The sequence below is a fragment of the Corvus kubaryi genome, unplaced genomic scaffold, assembly GCF_017639235.1.
Source record: "Corvus kubaryi isolate FWS band 111438036 unplaced genomic scaffold, C.kubaryi_AGA036_p1.0 37256, whole genome shotgun sequence".
In the NCBI taxonomy this organism is placed as follows: Eukaryota; Metazoa; Chordata; class Aves; order Passeriformes; family Corvidae; genus Corvus; species Corvus kubaryi.
Window position 1 is genome coordinate 2,540,454 of NW_024581076.1, and position 20,931 is coordinate 2,561,384.

The window sequence follows — 20,931 nt, forward strand, 5'->3', positions numbered from 1 at the left end:
GAATTTGTATTATGAAAGTGCCAGCAGCCAATTTTGAGTGAGTAATCATATTTTATTCCTCATTAAAACAAATTACAGGATGTGGAATATTGCAGTATTGTAGATTACCAGAGTTTTCAATCTTTGCTTTTAAAATAAGGGCCATGTAGACTGCCAAAAGGACTGTTTTCCTTAAAAAAAAAAAAAAAAAAAAAAAGCTTTATGCATCCATTTTTTTGTATTATAGTTATTTTTTAACCACATAGATCAAAACATAGATATTTGAATCAAAAGAATCAATAGAGAACAGTGCTGAAAGAAATATTTTCTTATGACCTATTTGCTTGGTTTTCTGTATTTTTGAGAGACTATTTTATGCTTGTGTTTTTTCTGTTCAATAGTAATATACATGTAATAGACCAACCTTCTTTTTAAATGCTAGGTTATTTCACTTTGGTAATGTCAAAACTATGTTTTTGGTTTGAAATATACTTAGTTAATGCTAAGAATAAATTAACAATATTTACATTCTTTTATTAGTGAATTATGATGAGGCTCTTTTGATAGACGTATTGGTTATGTTGTCATATTTAATGTTGCCTTAATAATACTACTGTTAACTTTCTTTGGAAGAGAATTATAGCTCAGTTGTAAACATTCATCCCATTCGTAGTATGGCTTGCAAGAACTCACCTGGTAGTCCATTTAAAAATCTTGTTTTCTAAATGAAATAAAATAAAAAGAAGGTGAAGCTACACGTTTAAGTCACACAAGTTAATGAAATTTAGTAACTTTTAATCTAAGAAATTTTCAAAATGTTCTCTTCAAACAATGAACTCTGAATCAATTCAGATTAAAAAATATCTCAAAGTTTTAAGTCCATTAAATATAGTATTTCTTGTTACCTTCTTTGCCTGGTTTTCTTTTTTCAGACTTTCCTAATTGATCTTCAAGCTTTCATTAAAAATGCTATTACTTGTTTTATGTCACTACCAATATTTTCATTACAGACTACATACTTGTTGTGGATGCATCATCCTGGAAGTGTTTAAGGCCAGGTTGGATGGAGCTCTGAGCAACCTGATCTAAAGGAAGGTGTCTCTGTCCATGTCAGTGGGGCTGGAACTCAATAATCTTTGCTTCCTTCCAACTCAAACCATTCTATTAATCTATGCAGAGAGAACTTACTAAATATTTTTCAATATGCATAAATAAAAGCAATGTGTTTGGATAAGTGAATATAATACCTAAGCAAAGATCAGAGTGGCCAAATAAAAAATCTTTGTGGTCTGGTGAAGAACATTTGACTGTAACTGTGGAGAATTGCATGAAGTTTCTGAAGAAGTTATTTTTGCTAGTGTGGCTCATTAAGCCAATGACACAGGGTAATGGCTGTGAAGCATGTTTCTAGATAGTACAAATCATTCTGCAGGTGTAAAAAGACAGACTTTGCAAGTCCACATTTTAAAGGGCTGTTTCAGTGAGATCTGGTCTGTGTCTAGTAAATAATGTAATGATGAAGAGAACAGTTTCAGAAAAGAAAGTTAAAGGCACCCAGGAATGCATCTTTGGTCAGAGGTTTCATAGTACCTGATTCCTTTATTTTCTTCCTCTGCCACATAATCATATGTGATTTTGCCAGGAACAAGAAGTCCACAAACAATAATTTTATAATGAGTAACAGAGATCTAGGTTGCACACTTCTCTATCTAGCACATGCAGTTATCCATCTGGTCTCTCCACACAGGGGAATAGAAGATTCTAGCATTGCACCATTGCACCATTGTTTCCTAACTTCAAAGGACTAACCTCAACCCTCTCTCCTTTTCATATCTGTAAAATTAAGCTTTTTACTTTCAGACCACCAGTTAAAACAATGAACCAAGTCTTCCATATATTTCTCTCTGACTTCTATCCTCTTGTTGGCTTATCTTGGCAAATCCAGTATTACCTAGTGGTCTTGAATGTTTCCAAACAGGTCTTCCAAGATTCTTCCTCCAGACCAGGCAGGAGGCATCTCCTGTTACAAACTGTCAAGAGAACCAGACAAGATGTTCCTGTAACCCAACCCCTTCCCAGTAATCTAGTGTCAAAAAAGGTCTCATGAGGATTTCTGTTCTGGGATCAGACTCTTTTCTAACCTAAGTCTTCTTGTTATCAGCATGAATCCACATCCTGCTTCAGCCCTGGTGTTATGCTAAAGAGTAGCAGAGCTAATGCACTGGTAGTATTTCAGAACCAACCTAAAGTTAACCTCTGTTAACTGCACTATACTGAAACCCAGGGGCATTGACATGAGTGAATGGTCAAGCCGGCAAGCAGCAGATGAGTATTATTTGGTATAAACATGGGAATAGAGCATAATTTTCACTGGTATGTGTATATATATGTGTATATATATATATAAAATTCAAATAGTCAATATTTTTCCTACATATAGGAGAGTTACTGTGAGAACAACGTATGCTAGTAAATCAATATTTTCAAGCCTTAAGCTAGTTCACAGTGTAGAAGTTCACAGGTAGTAATTTGCCTCTACCATCAAGATCAAGTTTCAGCATGATGTTATATTTTTCATCTACAGGTCACAGAGACATGAATTATCTGTTTTCTCTTTTTTAAACAGAGAAACCATGCCATAGAATATTAGTCTGGTTTAATTATTTGCCCAAAATGAAACTGCACAATCAATACAAAAACTGATATAGAAATACCTGTTTCTAAGTTCCATAGGACAAAGTATCATGTTACTCCATGTCCCTACACACCAGTTCTCACTACAGGAAAAATTTTTTGTTTCTCCTATCAGATGCCAAAGTTGGAAGGTGTGGAAGCCACTTTTAAAGTTTACAAATAAAAAACAATTGCAACAGGGAAATGAACACTCTCTGCAGAACATCTGTCGGTGTTAAAAGTAAGGATGTCCTTTCCCCTCAAGATAAACTTGTGATGAGAGAGAGGAAGCTTTTTAAAGATGAGCATGACATCTTCAAGCTGAGTTTGTTTATATGGCACAAATAGATCCACGATTCCCTTTTTTCCCCCCCTTTGATAGCACATATGGTTTATATCAAATAAATATTTCTAAGACTTCATCAATGTCAAGTTAGTTTTATTTCATGCTCAATAAGTATTTATGTTATAAGGTGATAGAGCCAGATTGGATTTTGGATAAAAGGCTGGATCTATTTCTATCTTCTTTTAAGTGGACTTGTTCTTGAATAGACTTTATAATACTGTAACAAATATTGCAGTCATCCATAGCAATGTAATAAAGATCCTTTGATAAATCTCAAGTAGCACTCCCAGGCCTCATTCTGCTTCACTCTAAATCTAAAAAACTAGATTTGATTGCTTTTACCATATGACATAAGGAAATAGGGGAAAAAATCCTACCAAACTGCAAGTCCCCATCAGTAGAATGTCATTCTTGAAGACGCAATATTACCAATCCCTTCCCTTTCTCTCTCAGAACCATCAAAGAAAATTTATAAATGTTACTAGAAACTGTGTTCAGTAATTTGCACAGCCTTGCTTTAGGTTTAAAAATGGAGAAGCACTTTTTTTGCATTCCAGACTTACTATCCAGAAGCATATATTTAGGCTTTCTCTCTGTGTCAGAGTCTGAAAGGATCAGAAGGAGACAAATTCTAGCATTTGTCGAGAGTAGGTCGCCAGAGTTACCACTGTTATGTTTCTCTTCAGGATTTCCCACAAAGAAATAAATGCATATTATACTATAGCACAAAAGCCATCTTGCACTCTCCAGACACACTGGATTTGTGCTTACATTTGCAGCATGATTGATGGTATTTCATGATTTTTGGGATTTCTGGACTCATTCTAACTAGTCTTCTAGATCTCCTGGATCTGTACACATACGCTGGCTGTATCTGTACAGCAGTTAGGAATTCCTAGATTAATGTGCCAGCTACAGAAATTCTGCCTGGACAAGGTCTGGAACAGAGAAAAATGACACAAATTTTCAATTATAAAATAGCTTTAACACAAAACAAATAAACACAGTTCTACTGTATGAACACTTGCCAAACACGTGTCATCATTTCAAACAAATTTTCTTCTCCAAAGCATTTGTCTCTAACTTAAAATCATGGATTCTTCATAAATTATCCCCTATACTAACACAGCAGACATCATATATGTCTTTTGCTTTTCAAGATTTTTCAGATTGTCTTCTCAACAGCCTTGATCAAGTCACAGGCTGGTGATAATTTGCCTGCTGTTATGTCTTTAATACTTTCTAGAAGAATGTCCACTTCAGAATGACCCCAGCCACGTGCTGAGGTAGGGTGTGATACAGAGACTAGAAAAAATGGTTACTGGATGACTGAGGAAAAAACAGAGCTTATTTCCATCATTTTTTAAACAGACATGATAGCTCAATACCTCCTCAATCCCACCATAAAAATAGCATCTACTATACTATGATGACCTAAATATAACATGGAATTTTGCAGTGAGGACAACACTGAATACATAGGAGATGTTCAGCTCTTTTGTACTAAATTTTTACCTATGCTGTTGTGATTTCATCAAGAGTAAACCCCACTACCTAACTTTTAAATGCAAACACAAAAGGTTGTGGAATAACTTTTCCTCTTTGCTCACTACTTGTCAAACCAACACCTTGCCTATTGTGGTTCTTCTGTTCTCATTTGATTACACCTTAATCAGGTGACTCATTTGTTCATGATTAACTCAAATTTAAGAATGTTGAAAAAAAAAATTAAATCACCAAAATTGTCGGTTATATCATCTAACTCAGGATATTGGACAGCTACATTATCTAAGTTTAGGTATCAAATAGTTAAGTGTCAAAATTGAGACAGCAGTTTAGGCTCTGATCAGAGAGTAAAGAGAAATTCTGGAGTATAATTCACTGTGAATAATAAACCATTATAGATAATGAATCATCTTTATACACGGCACAATTTTAGATGCTAGAGATGCTCTAACGTGCCATAATTTAAAGTGTGAAGAAAATGTGGAGCTGGATATACAGCCAAGCAAGCACTGTCCTTGCTCTGTGCCATAAAGAACAAGCTAGCAGTGGTGGGAAAGCACACCAAAATTAATATATGACACTCATATATGCAGCAGACTTTTTTAGCACAATCATAGATGTCTCTTGAAGTGACTTGCAGACCTGGACTTGTTCCTGAACACTGGCTTCAAGCTCATCACTATTTGCTTCTATTCTCTTTTAATTTTTAAATCACCATATTCACTGCTGCTATATTTCATGAGTATCTTTTCCTAAGTATCTTTTAATAACCAAATGAAAGGAAAAGTGGTTATCGTGTCTCATAAAACTCTGAACAGATTTATATGGGACATTCTAAAGGTAGATGTGAATGGTTGATGGGCATTCCTGGAAAGCATCTGACAGAGAGAATTTCATTGTAGTCCTCAACATTTTAATCCTCATAATTATCCTGTAATAATTAGAAGATATTAAGCACAGGTGCAAGACAGGAAGGCATAAGAAAATAAAGTCTCCATAGGTATGCAGAGCTTTTCAAGACGTATTATGATGTGAACCTGTGGGTTTGAAGGCACAGCTCAGAACAGTGATGCATGGTAAAGAAAAATGATGTGGAGAGGAATTGAAATTACAGTAGAAGATAAAATATTTCAAAATATCACATCAATATGTACCAACCAAATATAGAAAAAGTAATCTATGCATTCCTATTTAATATATTCTTGAAATACTAGGAGCTCAGATCCATGGAAAAGGTATTTTAAAATTCAGACATTACTCTTATTTCTCCCTCATCCCTTTCCCAAAATAAATATGTGCTTTAGGAATGTAATGAAATTCTCCCACATATGAAATTAAAAGAAAGAAGAATTGCTTCCAATTTTTAAAACATTTTTATTTCTGTATTTTATTGAAACTTGTGAAGAATTCCCAGCTAATTCAACAGCTGGGAATCCCAAATAATATACTGCTGAAAACTGACTCTTATAATCTCTTGTAAATGCAAAGGTAAAATTATAACTCATATTTTCTTCAAATTCAAAGCGTACAAGCCCACAGTAATATCTATTACACTCACCAGTGACCACTTAGGGTTTTTATTTCAATTTAGATTAATGACAAGTTTAATGATAGTATTTATGAATTCAAGTAGGGTTTTTCTTGGTGGTACTAAGGTTTACCAGTAGTATTCAGAAGATTTTTATCCAAAAGTGAGGAGAAGTCTTGTCTTTGAACTCAACTGAAGCTCAAATCAATTTAGTTATAGGAGTTGAATGTGGACAGGGTTACAATAACCAAGGAAACTCTGTTCCCATAAATGTCTGCTGAGACCAAAATCAAAATGGATTATAATGGTGATAAGATTCAATAATTATGGCTATTACATTAAGTTCATATTAATTCTAGAAATACTTCTGCAGTTGTTCTATTTTTCAAAAAGCTGTCATTTAAAAATGGATCATTTAAAAAGATGAAAAGTGTGCATATGTTAGTTAGCTTTTATGGTGGATTTTATGAGTTTTCTAGAACAGTCACACAATTTTATTCTTTCACATCCTCACTCGTTTCATTTCATTCTCACAGAAGTCACAGAGGAGAAATAGGTATAGATATATTTTTATTTCAGATGTAAAATTCATGCATCACTTGTAAGTTATGCAAGGAAAATAAGCTTCATTAAACAGAACCACAAGTTGTCTGCAAATACTGATTTGTAATATGGGAGTACTTTCCTTTGAAATCATTAAATCTTCCCAGCTAAAGAAACTTTATCTCCTTGAAAAATTCCACTTACTACCTCATACTGATGAAGAAATGAGTTGTTTTAAAATATGACCCAGACTACCAGTTTCCTCTGTGTTTGCCATGTTATACACATTTGCTTGCTGCAGGAAACACAAAAGCAAATTTTAAAAAATTAGCTAAATACAATTTAAAGGAAATTTTCCAAATACAAGAATTTCAGAATAATCTCATAGCAGCTAAATGAGACAATTTTCATGGTTTATAAGCTCTTGACTCTTTCTCAGAAATGCACACTACCAAAAAAATTCCTTTTACTAATTCTGTTCATCAGAGCCTGTTTTCCTCCACAACAATAGAGAAAAAGCATTTTTGTCACTGATTTTAGTGGAAGCAGGGCTGAAGGCAAATTAACCATCAATAGGTAGCAAACATAACACTCTTACAGTGTTACAATCTGCACTATTTCAGTCTTAAAGCAGCAGCTGCTGAGTACTATTACACTGTACCAACATAAAGAGTTCCTGCATGGACCTGTGTTCTGAATAATAATGGTCAATGAAACCCTTATCTGCCCATGGTGGCTGTTTTGAAGACAGCAATCATGACATAATTATTTTCCTATAAGAAGAAGACAACCATACAAGGACTTAACCCTTAAAGCTGAATGCCAAACAGAAAACTTGCAAAATTCTCCACAAGTCATTCAAGAAAGAGTCTAAATTTAAATATCAGAATGAAGTGTGTGATTAGAAATTAAATACGAGGGCTAATGAAGGGGGGGAAAGGAAACTAAGATTGTTATTTGTACTACATCTGATATATAGATATAGCTGTTAAAGCATAGCAAATCAAAATATGTAGCTAAGGATGTGAAAGGAATATCATAACTAGTGGGGCTAAGACAGAAATTTTTATTAGTGCCTCAGAAAGAAATATCCTATTTATCCTTCACATTTAAAAGTCAACATATTGAAGTACTTGAATCAGATAGGAATGGGAAGTTCTTTTAATCTTCTAACTGAAAATTATATAAAATAACTTCTAATAGGAAGCAAACTTCGTAAATTACAACCATACAAGCTGTAGAAGAGTCCTCAAACCAACTCTACAGGACACCAAAATTTGAAATCAGTCATCAAGAAAATAATTTAAGGTTAAAAATGAGAAAGCTATGCAGCTTCTGTGGTGATAGAGGGGAAAAATAAACCAAACAGGTCTTATGAGCTATGATCCACACACATCACATGATCCACAAATGTCTGTAAAAAGAAAAATATATGCATAATGGGAGTACTGGAAAGAAAAGAGATCAGCCTGTTTTGTTTAGTGAGGAGAAACAAAGAAATGCTTCATACATGTATTTCTTCTCTGGGGGACACTGATAAAAGATCATTTTGCAAGGATAGCAAGATATTGTAGGGAGCATGTCTCAGAGATGAATACACACACACTCACAATAAAGTTCATTTCATCAGGTTAATTAATCAGTGCAGCAAACTGATAAGGGAAATAATAATTTTCTCTTTCTGGTATATTAAAATGAATTCCATATTGGACTATATGTGGTTTTGTAAGGTAATGATGTTAATAGGCTCAATGAAACTCAGTGATATGTGATACTCAGGAGTTAAAATTAGACAAATCTTCTGATAATCAACTACCAATTTGGGGATTGTCTTAATCTATATAAAGCACTAGAATTTGGAGCATCTTGTCTGCAAGCTTGAGTACAACTGCAGTAACTCACAGCCTGATTCTAACTGGTTGAAGAATAACCAGAACTTGGTTGTCATATACTTATTTTTTGTGTCTCAAACTGGATACCCTGAAATACTGAGGGAATATTCTTAATGAAATTTCATACACTTACAGCAAGTGAAAGTCAGCAAATCATGACTGAAATTCATAGCATTTTTGAATTTAAACTAAATGAATTCGAATTTGAATTTTAACTATTATGAAGTACTTTTCCTCATCTAAACTGCCACAAGATTTTGCCTTTATATCTAAGCTTAGACTTGAAATAAACACAAAATATTTTTTCAAAACGTTCCATTTTCTGTTATAGTGTCCTCAAAGCTTCTTGTGGAGTACCTGAAGCAGTCTGGTTTTCAGCTCACAATCAAATATTTTTTAACAGTTCTCTTTTTTTCTTTTTTTTCCCTCTTAAATATCTGCCATATTTAGAAAAATGTATGTCTGTACCATAAGGCCCATTGGGTGCACAATGTCTGATGAGTGTTTGGGCTAAAAAGAAAATTTTATGAGTGCAAACATTATCTAATCCATTTCTTTCCTGGGTATGATTGTAAATGACCCTTCTGCTTCCACAAGCAAGAGCATAATGCTGTGAGACAGAAACAGCAGTGCCATTAATATGTCTTCTTACACAACCAGTTTTGTAACTTGAAGAATATTGTAAGAAAAACTCTCCAGACCTTTGGGCATATTAATTTATCCAAGAAAGTGTGGTATTGAAATTCCCCACCTAGATAGATGTTTTCACTGACTGATCTGCACTGCAGTATCATTGCAGGAAAACTGGGGTATATTAGAATTTGCTAAATCCATCCAAGTTTTGAAGTTGTTATTTTCTTTGACCTATCGAGTGGAAGCATTCAGGAGTGAAACATAGAATGCTAAAGTAACTCTAGAGGGTGATTTCAAGTGATTTACTTGATCTCAATAAAAACAGCTTCCCTTGTGGATGAAAGAGACGCATTCCATGTAGCAATCCATTTATCAAGGATTCCCTATAGAAAGTGAGGTATATCAACCATTATAGGAACCTTAATTGTGATTACATTTTATTGCTACTTAGATTATTAAGTGTTTAAACTACCAGATAACAGAATCTATATTCTCAATAGTCAAAGAGTGTTAACATTAATTTTACTAAATATTTCAGCCCTGTTCCAACAATCTCTTGGAGGAAAGTTAATGGTCATAATCCAAGTAAAGCCCGTCTGAGAAAATCCCAAGCTGTGCTTGAAATACCTAATGTGCAGCTAGAGGACTCAGGAATTTATGAATGTAAGGCTGAAAACTCTCGCGGAAGAAATGTCTTCAGAGGACAGCTACAAGTATACAGTAAGTGTAACTGCACACAGTATTATCCAGAAATGCTTTGTCCATGCTTAAGGCTTTGATTACACGTGAAGCATTCCAAGGTTCTGTAGAAACAAGATACCTTGATATATTGAGTATACCCTATATACCAACAATAGTATTAAATTAAAATAAATATTTTTATTCCTTAGTATTGCATTAAAGTCTGAAACATAAATAATGTTGACTCCTTCGAAGAACTGACTTAAATACAATTCCATATGGGATTTGTTTTGTTTCATTTTCTAATTAAAGAGTATAGCTGTAATTTTAAAAGTCTATGTCTTTTACACCTGATATAACAATGACATGCAACCTAAACATGAAATATCTATCAGAAAACAATGTTAGAGATGTTTTAGGATTATTATCGTACTTTTATTAACATTTTACCTATGCCATACTTGGGTACGCTTTGTCATAGTCATTTTACTGGAGTGAGAGCTGAAGAAGGGTTTGTTTTTTGCAGAAAATTCTCAATTTTCAATTTTCAATTGCATACATGATTTCCATGATTTTCACAAAGTGTTCAACGTTTTCTGTCTAAGACTCAAAAAAAAGTTTTTGAGTGACCATGAAAGTAAAACTGAGCCATGCTTCACATTGAAAAGAAAAAAGGAACCCCAAAAATAAAAATATTTTTAAAACCCCATGAATTCTATATTATACTGTTGCTGAATTCTAGAGTCTAGAAACAAAAGCCTATATAATACATACCATGAATACTTACAAGTCCAAGTTTGACATATATCACGTGTAAGCTTGAGTCCCACTACTTTTAATCAATTAAAGCTACACTACTTTCTATCATTCCATGAACCCTAAACCTTAAATACTTAGCAGGAAAGGCCTGCTTCAGGAGGTTATGCAACAAATCTTTCAAACTGAATTGTTTTCTGTCTTCTAACATCACAGCCAGTTGAATTGCTACAGTTTAGATAGATCCTCAAGTTGGTGGATATGTGTAAGAAGGAGTTTTTCTTCTTAATCAATTTTCTTTTTCTTTTCCTGATTTCAGCCCATGGCTCCTAATGCCTTCTCCCCATTACTAACTATACAGAGTTCTCTGCCTTTGTTACACACTTTCATCAAATAACTATAGACTGGCATCATATATTTCATTTATTTTCCACATATGTAAATATTTTCAGGTCCATAATCAGTTTTTCTGTCTCCTCTGACTTTCCAATGTCTTTATCTTAACTCAGTTGATTTTAGTGAGTACCAGCATATCTCTGGATCATGCTTCTTTCCTTGCTTTCCATTCTCACCCATCTAGAGCCCAGGGCAGGTTTTCGTCTTCGATTTTTTTTACATGCTGGAAAAATTATGTGATGGTTAAGACAACAGTCTGCTCATTTAATTTCAGACTTGTCATCTTGCACTTGCAGCAAAGGTTTTATAATACTTTTGCTGAAAACAGCAAAAAAGCCCAGCACCGACTCTATGCCTACTACTTTGCCAATACCCCACTGATATTTCTCAAATTCTTACTGTAATTTACTCCCATGAAAATATATCAGCTCCTGCAAGGCACCTGAGGGCCAGGGGAATTTAGCAGCTGGTCTTTTTCTACAAAGTCTCTTAAAATGTTAGAAATTAAAAAATTTAATTTGAATTATAAGGTATATCCCAGCTGATACACTTCCTAACTGTTTTCTAGAGCTGTGAAACTACTAGATGCCGAAGCAGCTTATAAAGGTGTTATAATTATCTCTGCTTCCCTCTTTCAGAGTTAAAAGAATATAAAATGTTCTCTTCAAGAGAGAAGCTAAGATGCTATAAAATGAAATGATTTCTTCAAGAGCACCATGCAGATCTTTGGCATAAAATGACAGCAAACATGATGTAGTGTTCTACACAGTTCTTCATCTCTCATTGGCCTTTTGCTTTGAGCAGAAATAAAGATGGTACTCCATGGAAAATATTTACAATGTTAGTTTTTTTCCTGTTCTGTTTAGATAGAAATATGAATTTTTCATTCTTCACCATTGTCTGAACTATATTCTTAGAGTCTCTGCCTTTATGGGATAGAGCACAATTTTAGCTCATTGGTCTTTTTTGCAATAATATAACGACAACTTCTTTAATGTTTAAGGAAGAGAGTTCACTTCATACTGTCTCATTCCTCTATTAACAGATATGTGAGACTATTATATTTTCACCTATCTGCATTAGCAGGCAGCAAGGTCTGAAAAGGTTACAGAGGGCTTTCAGATGGACAATACCAGCAGTGACCTCCAATACAGCAGGACAAGAAGAACAGACTTTACTAGCCCCCTACAAGTGCCTTTCCTTGGCCTCAAGATAAAATAGTCCCCCATGGAGCCACCCACAGCCTTCAATGATCCTGAAGACAGTACTAGTGTCTCACTGACCCACAAACCTTGGCAACTCTTTCCAGAGGTGTTGAGAGGGTTTGTGTAAGAAGGTATTTACCAGCACAACATTTAGCCAAATGTTACTTCACAAAGTTCTCAGCTTCCTTTGCTGACAGCTGATGTTGCAGGATTTGGGGGCATTATCTGAAATGGCCTCTTCTGCTGTACCTTTTGTTCGTAACAACTGTCAACATGAATTATTTACTTGTAGGCTCAGTCTTTTCACTGACATCTTATTCCTCCAGGTGACAACGATTACTTTGGCTCAGAAATTCAGGTGTAGGCCGGCATTCTTCACCAGAGGTTTCTTGTAAAATTTCAGAGCAGTCTGTAGGACCAGCTGTGTCATACCGCAGCCTCACAATTTACATATCTCTGTAGGAACTCACTCGCTGTCTGTTTGAATCTTCTTCATTCTGTCAGTTGCATCTGATCTGGGTCACCACAGAATATTTTGGAGAATGCCCAGGACACCCAGTCTGCCTGTCTAGTCACATTTAATCACAAACTAGTGATTTCCCATTTCTTACCTGCTGCTACAATCCAGATACACCATGACTGCCTGATGCAGCTGACAATTCAAATGTTGTTCGGAAAGTGCTGTTTCGGATGCTGACAACTTCACAAAATTGTAGTCTCAGCACTTAGCAGAAATTCAGCTGTAGGCATTAAAAATATCATTTTTAATATGCCAGACATCCTCTTCTGCATTGCAACCTATTTTGAGAGGTGTGATTTTCCCCCAAGTGATCTCCTCATCCTGTAAGTTTCTGTGAATTTTTATTCAAGCTCAAATTGATTCATAGAAGAGAGCACAAAAATTAAAATGTGAGTGGATATACTTGTCATTAACCTTTTTGTTTCTCCACAAATTCTGGCTAGTAGCATTTTCCCAATGGTAAACACTGGTTTGTGCAATTCCTGCTCCTCTTTCACTCTTACATTTTTGGGATTTTTTCTGTTACCTACTCACTAGTGCCAGGATCAGCAGGGGGTGGTGATGTGAAGAGACTATAGAAACACATTTTTTGGCCGTCTTTCTTTTGGTTGTATCAGTTCCCTCATCCTGCACTACAGCAGTGCCCTCCTCACAGCTGGAGGGGAGGTTTGCCATAGCACAAGAATGGAACAAGCAGCTGAGGGCAGGAATATTTTGTAATGCAGTGTAACTGACCATACTGATTTTAAAATCTATTTTAATTACTTCCTTATAAAAACTGCATGAGGAAAAAAGTCCACTCCTGCTATTATAGATTAGGCCACACAGTAAAACTGGCAAAAGAAGAGATTTTGTAGCCAAAATTGTACGTTAATTTTAAATTTTCTATCTCAACTTTCTCACTTATCTTCCTCAATATGCTTCTCCTACTTTACTCTTCCCAATTAATCTCATATACAGGAAAATAATTTTTTTTTCACTGCAAACTCTGTACTCATTCACATTTTAGGACATCATTTCAAGTCATTTGTCTATATAAAATTTTGGTTTTATTTTCTCTAAGACAAAAAGTTGTTTAAAAATTTGAGAAATAATTGGAATTTTCTGGACCTTAATTTCATTTTTCATAGAAGATTTAAAAACCAGCCTGTAAGATTGCAGATTTATTGCCAATTTAAATTGTAAAACATTTTGACATCCTTGAATAAGCAGATGCAGAAAGGCAGCATACAATAAATCAAGGATTGGATGGTGATTTTAAAGTCTCAGAAGCACTGTATAAAGCTCTGGCACAACACCCATAAAGACTACCGAATACTAAAATGCATCCTTCTCCCAGTGACCCCAAAACTGTTCACTGGACAGATTAAAAAACAGGAAGACACCTGGTTTTTTCCTAAGATGAATGTTACATTTATAAGAAGAAGAAAAGGACTTGTTACTTTTGAAATATGGTTAAATTTTCTAATTAAAATAAAGTGTGATTATGGAATGAAGTCTTCTTTGCATACACTTTTATCAGGGTTATGTTAAAATATATTTGTTTAAAAAAGACCTAAAAATGGTACATTGAGTTATAAGTTGTACATTCAGTTAAATGCTTCAATTTTAAAAGTATTGATAGGATTTTAGAACAAGTGTTATGATTTTATGGAGAGTGGCCCTTGCTAATGAGCAGAGGGGGAATTCTCTATGAAAAAGTAAGGAATACATAGAGAGAGAAATAGAAGTCAAAAAATGATGAACAGTATTTCTCTCAATCATGCTTTTAGCTCTATTCCAGCTACATGTACCTATTGCTTTGCTACTTTATTCTCAAAGGGGTGGGAATCTGAGTCATTGCCTTCACTGATGGCAAGTCCAAGCTTGAAAAATGTGGCTCTAAAGGCCATTTAGGCTATGAGGAGAAAATCTAGCATAGAAATACCTCAGCTAATGGAAAAAGGTTGTTCTGACCTATCGGTCATACCACTGTGATTTGCAAGTTTGTAGTTTCAGAAGAAAACCTATGCCACGATTGTGTTAACAAGACAGACACAGACAAAAGGTAGGGAACAGCAGTTCTGAAGAGGACAAGTCTGCGGCCAGGCTTGGGGCAGCTTTGTTTCAGTGTAAAAATGTGCATAGTCATTTCTGGACACTCTGGTTCATGATGAGCTTCAATTCAACACAGAAATGTGAGACTATATATGCTTTGGGTCAAAGAGTAGAATTTACGGAAAAGCAAAATACTGAAAATAAGTAAATATAAACAGGAACAGTTTAGTTCCTCTTGGAAACTGCATGATTTTATGGTACCACTGGCTGTCTTTTATGACTTTTTTTGTTACACATTCAACTGTCTCCTCTTCCAGAATCATATTAATGTTGTCGTTTTCAAAGGAAACAATTGCTTCTCAGCATGCTTCCTTTCCACATATTGAAACACTCAAAAAGAGAACAGCAACTATGCAGTGCAATTGAATTATATTTTTAGGACAACAGACAACAAATAAACAGGAACTCCCAAAACCTGTTTCTTTCTGCAGATTTTTGTGGGACCCTTTGTTAAGACTTCAGAAAGAAGATATTTAGAACAGCAGAGCACATGTAGAGAATTTCATGCATTTCCTTGACTGTAATGAGAAGAATAAGGAAGAAGAGAGTTTTTGTCTTGGATTTGGCAGTGGGGCTGGGTCAATCTCTCTGTTTTCCTCTACCAAAAAGGAAATGAGTGATTCTTCTTATAATATGTTTCCAACTTCTGACAAATGTCTGGTCGGGGACTCTGAAGCAGACTATTCCCTGCTTAGGAATGATAGATGCCTCGTTCTCTTTCTTTATAATCCATGCACAAGATGTAAGCTAGAAGCAGTTAGTCACCTGTCATGCCTTTTCATATCTTCTCACATCCTTGATTGGTGACCTGTCAAATGCCAGCTAGATTCAAAGATTTATTTCTAAACTCAATTCCTCATGGTTAAGTACATTATCAATTATCTGTCATTTGCAGCAGAGACTTTGTTATGACAGATCTGGACTTCTATTCATACCAAGCAGAATTTTACATCCCTTTAACAATGATGGCCTTTTAGCAACTTATTCACTACGATTTGGAAAAACAACAAACAGCAACAACAAAAAACAAACAAAAAACCCTAAATCAACACTTAGTATCCTTAATTAATTTCATCTATCATCCTCTGTGCTATACGAAGTGATATGACTGCAGTATGAAAACCCAAAAGCTGGCTGTTAAGCATACATTTTTATTTCTGCATATCAATGCTCAGTTTCTCACTGAGTCGTATAATGTTTTCCATATTATAAGATCCTACAAATAGCTATCTGATTGACTGCCACATTAAAGTTCTACTTCTCTGCAAAAAATGTTTATGTTTTTTGATGGATTATGTAGTGAAATTTAGGTACTAGCGATCACATATACAGCTATCAACTGTCTGCCTTTAAAAAAACTGTTTTAAGATTGACTTACTGTGTAATTTATGTTCCTGATGCATGCTGGAAATCTCATGGGTTCTGTGGTTAAAAATGTTAAAAGCATTTTCTCCCTTGAAATAAGAATTAAACTGAAGACACTTTAACAGAAATATGTGCAAATACCTTACCAAATTCCCAGTCACTCCTAGCTAAATAAATAAGGATTTCCTAGTAGACCGAGAAAACTACATGAAACAGAGTCTATGACAATTAATCTCCTTACCAGAATTTTAAAAAAACTTAGGTCTTGTAAATTACTAAATATTCTATTGTGACTACCAAACATTCATCTTAAATTCAGGAATAATGAATCCAATAACATATAGTACTGCGATTTAATCCATTTGACTTTATTAAATCAGGTAGGTTTTTTATTCTTGGCCATGTTACTGCACACTACCTGGTACCATTACAGCATTTCCTTTAAAGTTTTGGAGTTTGGTTAATTTTATTACTCTCCCTTTTGATTTTGACCTTTTTTTTTTTTTATGTGCTTTGTTCTGAGAGTAGGATGAGTCTTGTAAAGGACATTAATTTAAGCTTTTTAATTGATTAGGTCTTTGTACATCAGCTAGAGACTTACCAGTTTATACATTTTGACTCTAACATGGCAATTTTTTCTTGCAGCCTACCCACACTGGATGGAGAAACTTAATGATACACAATTAGACAGCGGAGATCAGCTCCGGTGGGAATGCAAGGCCACAGGAAAGCCAAGGCCCACATATCGCTGGCTGAAAAATGGAGTTCCTCTCTGGCCACAGGTACACCAGACAAGGAGTCAACTGTATGTTGGATGCTTCTCACTCAGATGAAGTCAGTTAAAGAAAGTACTGAAAAGTACTTCAGAAATAACTGTTTGGTTAGCATAAAAAGTGTGTTGACCGTCAAGTTTTCAACTCAACTTATTCTCTGTACGTAACAGAACTCATCACAAAGACCATTAAAATGGTCCACATAAGACTCTTAGAATGTAAAGTGTTTAACTATAGTCACCTGATATATTTTAGAATTAGACATAAATAAAATTCTCTTTTTCTTTTAAAAGACCACTAATGGCATGGTCTGTCTTTTATTTATTCTGTTTCTCTCACTGAATCATCAAAGCATCATCCCACATCATGAGGGTTTTTAGCCTGATACCTTTCCACTTTTATAGTCTCAAATTATTTAGAGTAAAGAAAACTTTGTAAATTTATTTAATCTATTTTTCCAGATTAAAATAAAGCTGTTTGGTTCTGGGAGAAAATGTCTATATTTGCAAATGAATTCACAGAGTGGATTTATGAATATAAAAGATGTAATATCTTTCTTTTCAGCAAATGTCATTTCTATTTGTGAACATCAACCAACTATGCAAACATAAAAAACAGTTTACTTTTGAAGCTGTGAGGCATTGAAAATAAGGTTACTCTATTCATTTCTGCCTTTTTAGATGGAGATATAAGTGCTGAAAATGAAGCAATTTAAATATCTCTACTTTTTGGTTCTCTGATTTTCCAAACTATTAGTTTCTTCAGGCTCTGAAATTTCAAATTAAATTCTACTTTGAGCTGGGTGGGGGTTTACAACAAAGTGAATTTTTTATCACAGTTTCCTCTGCATTCCCAAACAATTTATGCCTTATCAATTTTAACTTTCAACAACTATTATAAAGAAACTTAGAGTTGTTTTATAGCAGTTCAAATTATTCATAATATAGCTCCATGAAATACTCATTTCCATAAACAGCTATTGATGGCCCTTCTCTTCCAGTTGTGGTAATTTTTTTCTACTAGTGAGCCTTTCAAATAAGAAATTTGTACTAATGATGAAAGAAATTGGATCCTTTCATTCTTACTTATGCAAGAAATCTTTCATATCTGCTTTTATCAAAATAGCACCATGACTGAGACCAAACATTTGCTACATATTTGAAGAACATCAGATATATTACACCCACAAATGACTTCTTGCCTCATTAAAGTTCCCAGGATGAGCTGCTTTCAAAAATCATGTAAGGGTAACAGCAAATAAACAAGCAAACAGAAAAAAAGAAGCTTTGAATATAATGAATATGCTCTGAAAATATTTACAGTCAAATGTTTTTGGACTTTTTATTCTTGTAATTTCTTGTATAACAAGAAAAAGGTAAGCCCAAGGAAATTTGTTGCTCACTTTTATTTTAGGTCCTTATTTTGTCACTTCACCTTAAGATAATAACACAGCAATTTTCCAGTGCCTTTTTGCTTTTATATAATGATTTTTAATTTGTTTCTTTTTAAATTCTATTACAGAGCAGAATTGAGATGATTAATGGTGTTCTGATGATCCATAGTGTGAATGTCTCAGATGCTGGAATGTATCAGTGCTTAGCAGAAAATAAATATGGTACAATTTATGCCAGTGCCGAGCTGAAGATTTTAGGTGAGTATTGGAAAAGAATGAGCTGTTCTTTTCTCCCCTTTTGAGAATTAATTTTTTTCTTAGACTGTTGTGACAAAGAACAGGTTCTGCTAGTCCAAATAGCAGAGCAGATAAAAGTGGTTTTTTTTATTCTTGTTATTTATGTGTGAGTGAGTCCTTTGTTGCCCCAGAGAGCATAGGGCCTTCTGTTAACCAAAAATTTTCATTCATAAATGACTGACTCAGTTACATTTTGGGACTATTTCTTATATAAGGCTGTTTCAGTTCAAATAAATGGAAAAATATTTTTTACTCCCTCAAACATATGTGCAGGAGACGAAACTTAGAGGAGGTAAATGTATTTTAATCTCTTTAAAAATTAAATTATTATTTCTACTTTGGCCATTTTTCAAAGGTAATTATGCATTATCTTAGTTTCAAAAAACTTAAAAAATCACCAAAACTGATTGAATAATAGAAATTATATATCTGGATGAATATCATCGAGAGAAAAGCAAATATGCTACATAGTGTTACCTAGAAATACAATAAAAATGTCATTATCCAAAAGCAGAAGCAGGCAGTTGATGAAGAAAAACTGGAAGAACTTTTCAACACTCTAATTTTCCTTAAAGCAAACTGTAGCAACGTGCAATGGGTCAATAGTGATAAGAACCCTTCCAGAGGATTGAGTGAGACAGACTTGTAAGACTCGTATCATCTTTATCAGTGTATGATGTAGCTGGAAGACAGATGTCCACCAAAGTCATTTAATGGCCATATCAGAGATTAGGCCTGCACTTGAGAATCATTCCTGTAAACTCCCAGTCAAATGAGTGAGAAAGCTGTAATTACAGTCATAATATACTGTATTTCAGCAAAATTTGGATCTTTTGGCAAATAACATGTCTAGTACATATCAGCTATTTCCTAGCCAACCAACTTTAGAATTTCACTGATAAATCTTAAAAATATTTCTTTATAGTGATAGAGTTAACAGCCAAGGTCAGGGATTGTTCCCTTTCCATCACTTTTATTTGGTAATTTGTAATTCAGTCAGCAAAGAGATCCCTATTGGCTACAGCGTTCTTTTGCTGTGTTTTTTGTATCTGTTATAAAATAACTATACTTACTATGTCAGGTAGTTGCACACTTTCTTTGATGTTCTTTAATATCAGAAATAGACACTGTATATTGCTGCAGTAAAATTAGCTTTTCATTTTCTCTCACTTGTAAGATTGTACCCCTGTTAAATTTTAACCATAATATTGTATTAAATAAGCAGTTGTGTTTAATTTGCTGCCTTACTAAAGGGAAAAGAACAGAATAAATTGTCCACCTAAATATCTCTGGTGTGAGAATTAACTAAAATAACGGTAGGAAATTCCTACATATTTGAGGCAATGAAGTGTATTATGTCCCTGTAAGTGTAGCTGAGATAGGGGGCTTTGGCTTTGCAAAAGTAGTTCAAGAAAAGCACAGTCAAATGAGATTACTTGAGAACAATTGTCCTTTCTTGGTGTGAAATTACAGTAATTAGTGTCATTTTGTAATGCATAACCTTAGCTTTTGTTTTTAAACAATGGGACTTCCTGAAAATGGAAATACTAAGAGAAAGACATAGTTAAATATCTTCTGTTAAGAAGTTCTCATATTGAAATTCCTAGTATTCAGAAAAATAAAATAAGTGAAAGCAATAAAACTTCTCTAACATAAATATTTTTTTGTAAGCATTGACCCTAGAGAGTGCATTTTGGACAGTTTTGGAATTAAAACTTCATTTCATTTTAAACAATTTACCTCTAACAAGTTTTTGATAAAAAAAAATGGGAAAAGTGTAGCTAAAACCTTTGTATTATTTAATTTCTAAAGTTGTTTGATTTCAAAAGCAATCTTACTCTAATCTGCTAATGTGAAAGATTTCTCATGAATCTGTAGCTGGATTAAGTTATAAACCTACCATATAAACCTGGCTGCTGATTTCAAATATTTTCTAAAATTTGAACTTTGACATCATAATTTCAAAGAGAAAAAAGGGGATTCTATTCCCAAAGCCAAACCTATTTTTCTAATCTTCTATTAGAATGTAATGAAACAGGAGGCTCTGATTGTTCTCTGTAGAGTTAACGTACTTCTTTTTAACAGCTTCACCTCCCACTTTCCCCCTCAATCAAATGAAGAAAACAATAATTGTTACCAAGGGCCAAGAAGTTGTCATTGAGTGCAAGCCACAAGCCTCTCCAAAGCCAACTATCACTTGGAAGAAAGGAGACAAAGTGTTAAGGGAGAATAAGAGGTCAGAAGTCTGTTCGGTAAACTAAATATTGTGTTTGCATGTTGGATTCTATGATATGATATGAAAATGCAGCAAGTGACAACAGCATGCTGAAGGTTAGCCTGGGTATAGC

At 34.3% G+C, this 20,931-nt stretch overlaps 1 protein-coding gene across 6 annotated transcripts in view; it reads left to right on the plus strand.

Annotated features, from left to right (window-relative positions):
- CNTN5 (contactin 5) overlaps positions 1 to 20,931 on the plus strand; it is a 619,355-nt gene that overhangs the window by 478,143 nt on the left and 120,281 nt on the right. For all 6 annotated transcript variants that reach the window (XM_042023751.1, XM_042023752.1, XM_042023755.1 and 3 more), the window contains 4 exons: positions 9,639 to 9,820; positions 16,766 to 16,902; positions 18,415 to 18,544; positions 20,669 to 20,819. In XM_042023751.1, coding sequence (XP_041879685.1) covers positions 9,639 to 9,820; positions 16,766 to 16,902; positions 18,415 to 18,544; positions 20,669 to 20,819 — 600 coding nt within the window. The remainder of the gene's footprint in view (positions 1 to 9,638; positions 9,821 to 16,765; positions 16,903 to 18,414; positions 18,545 to 20,668; positions 20,820 to 20,931) is intronic.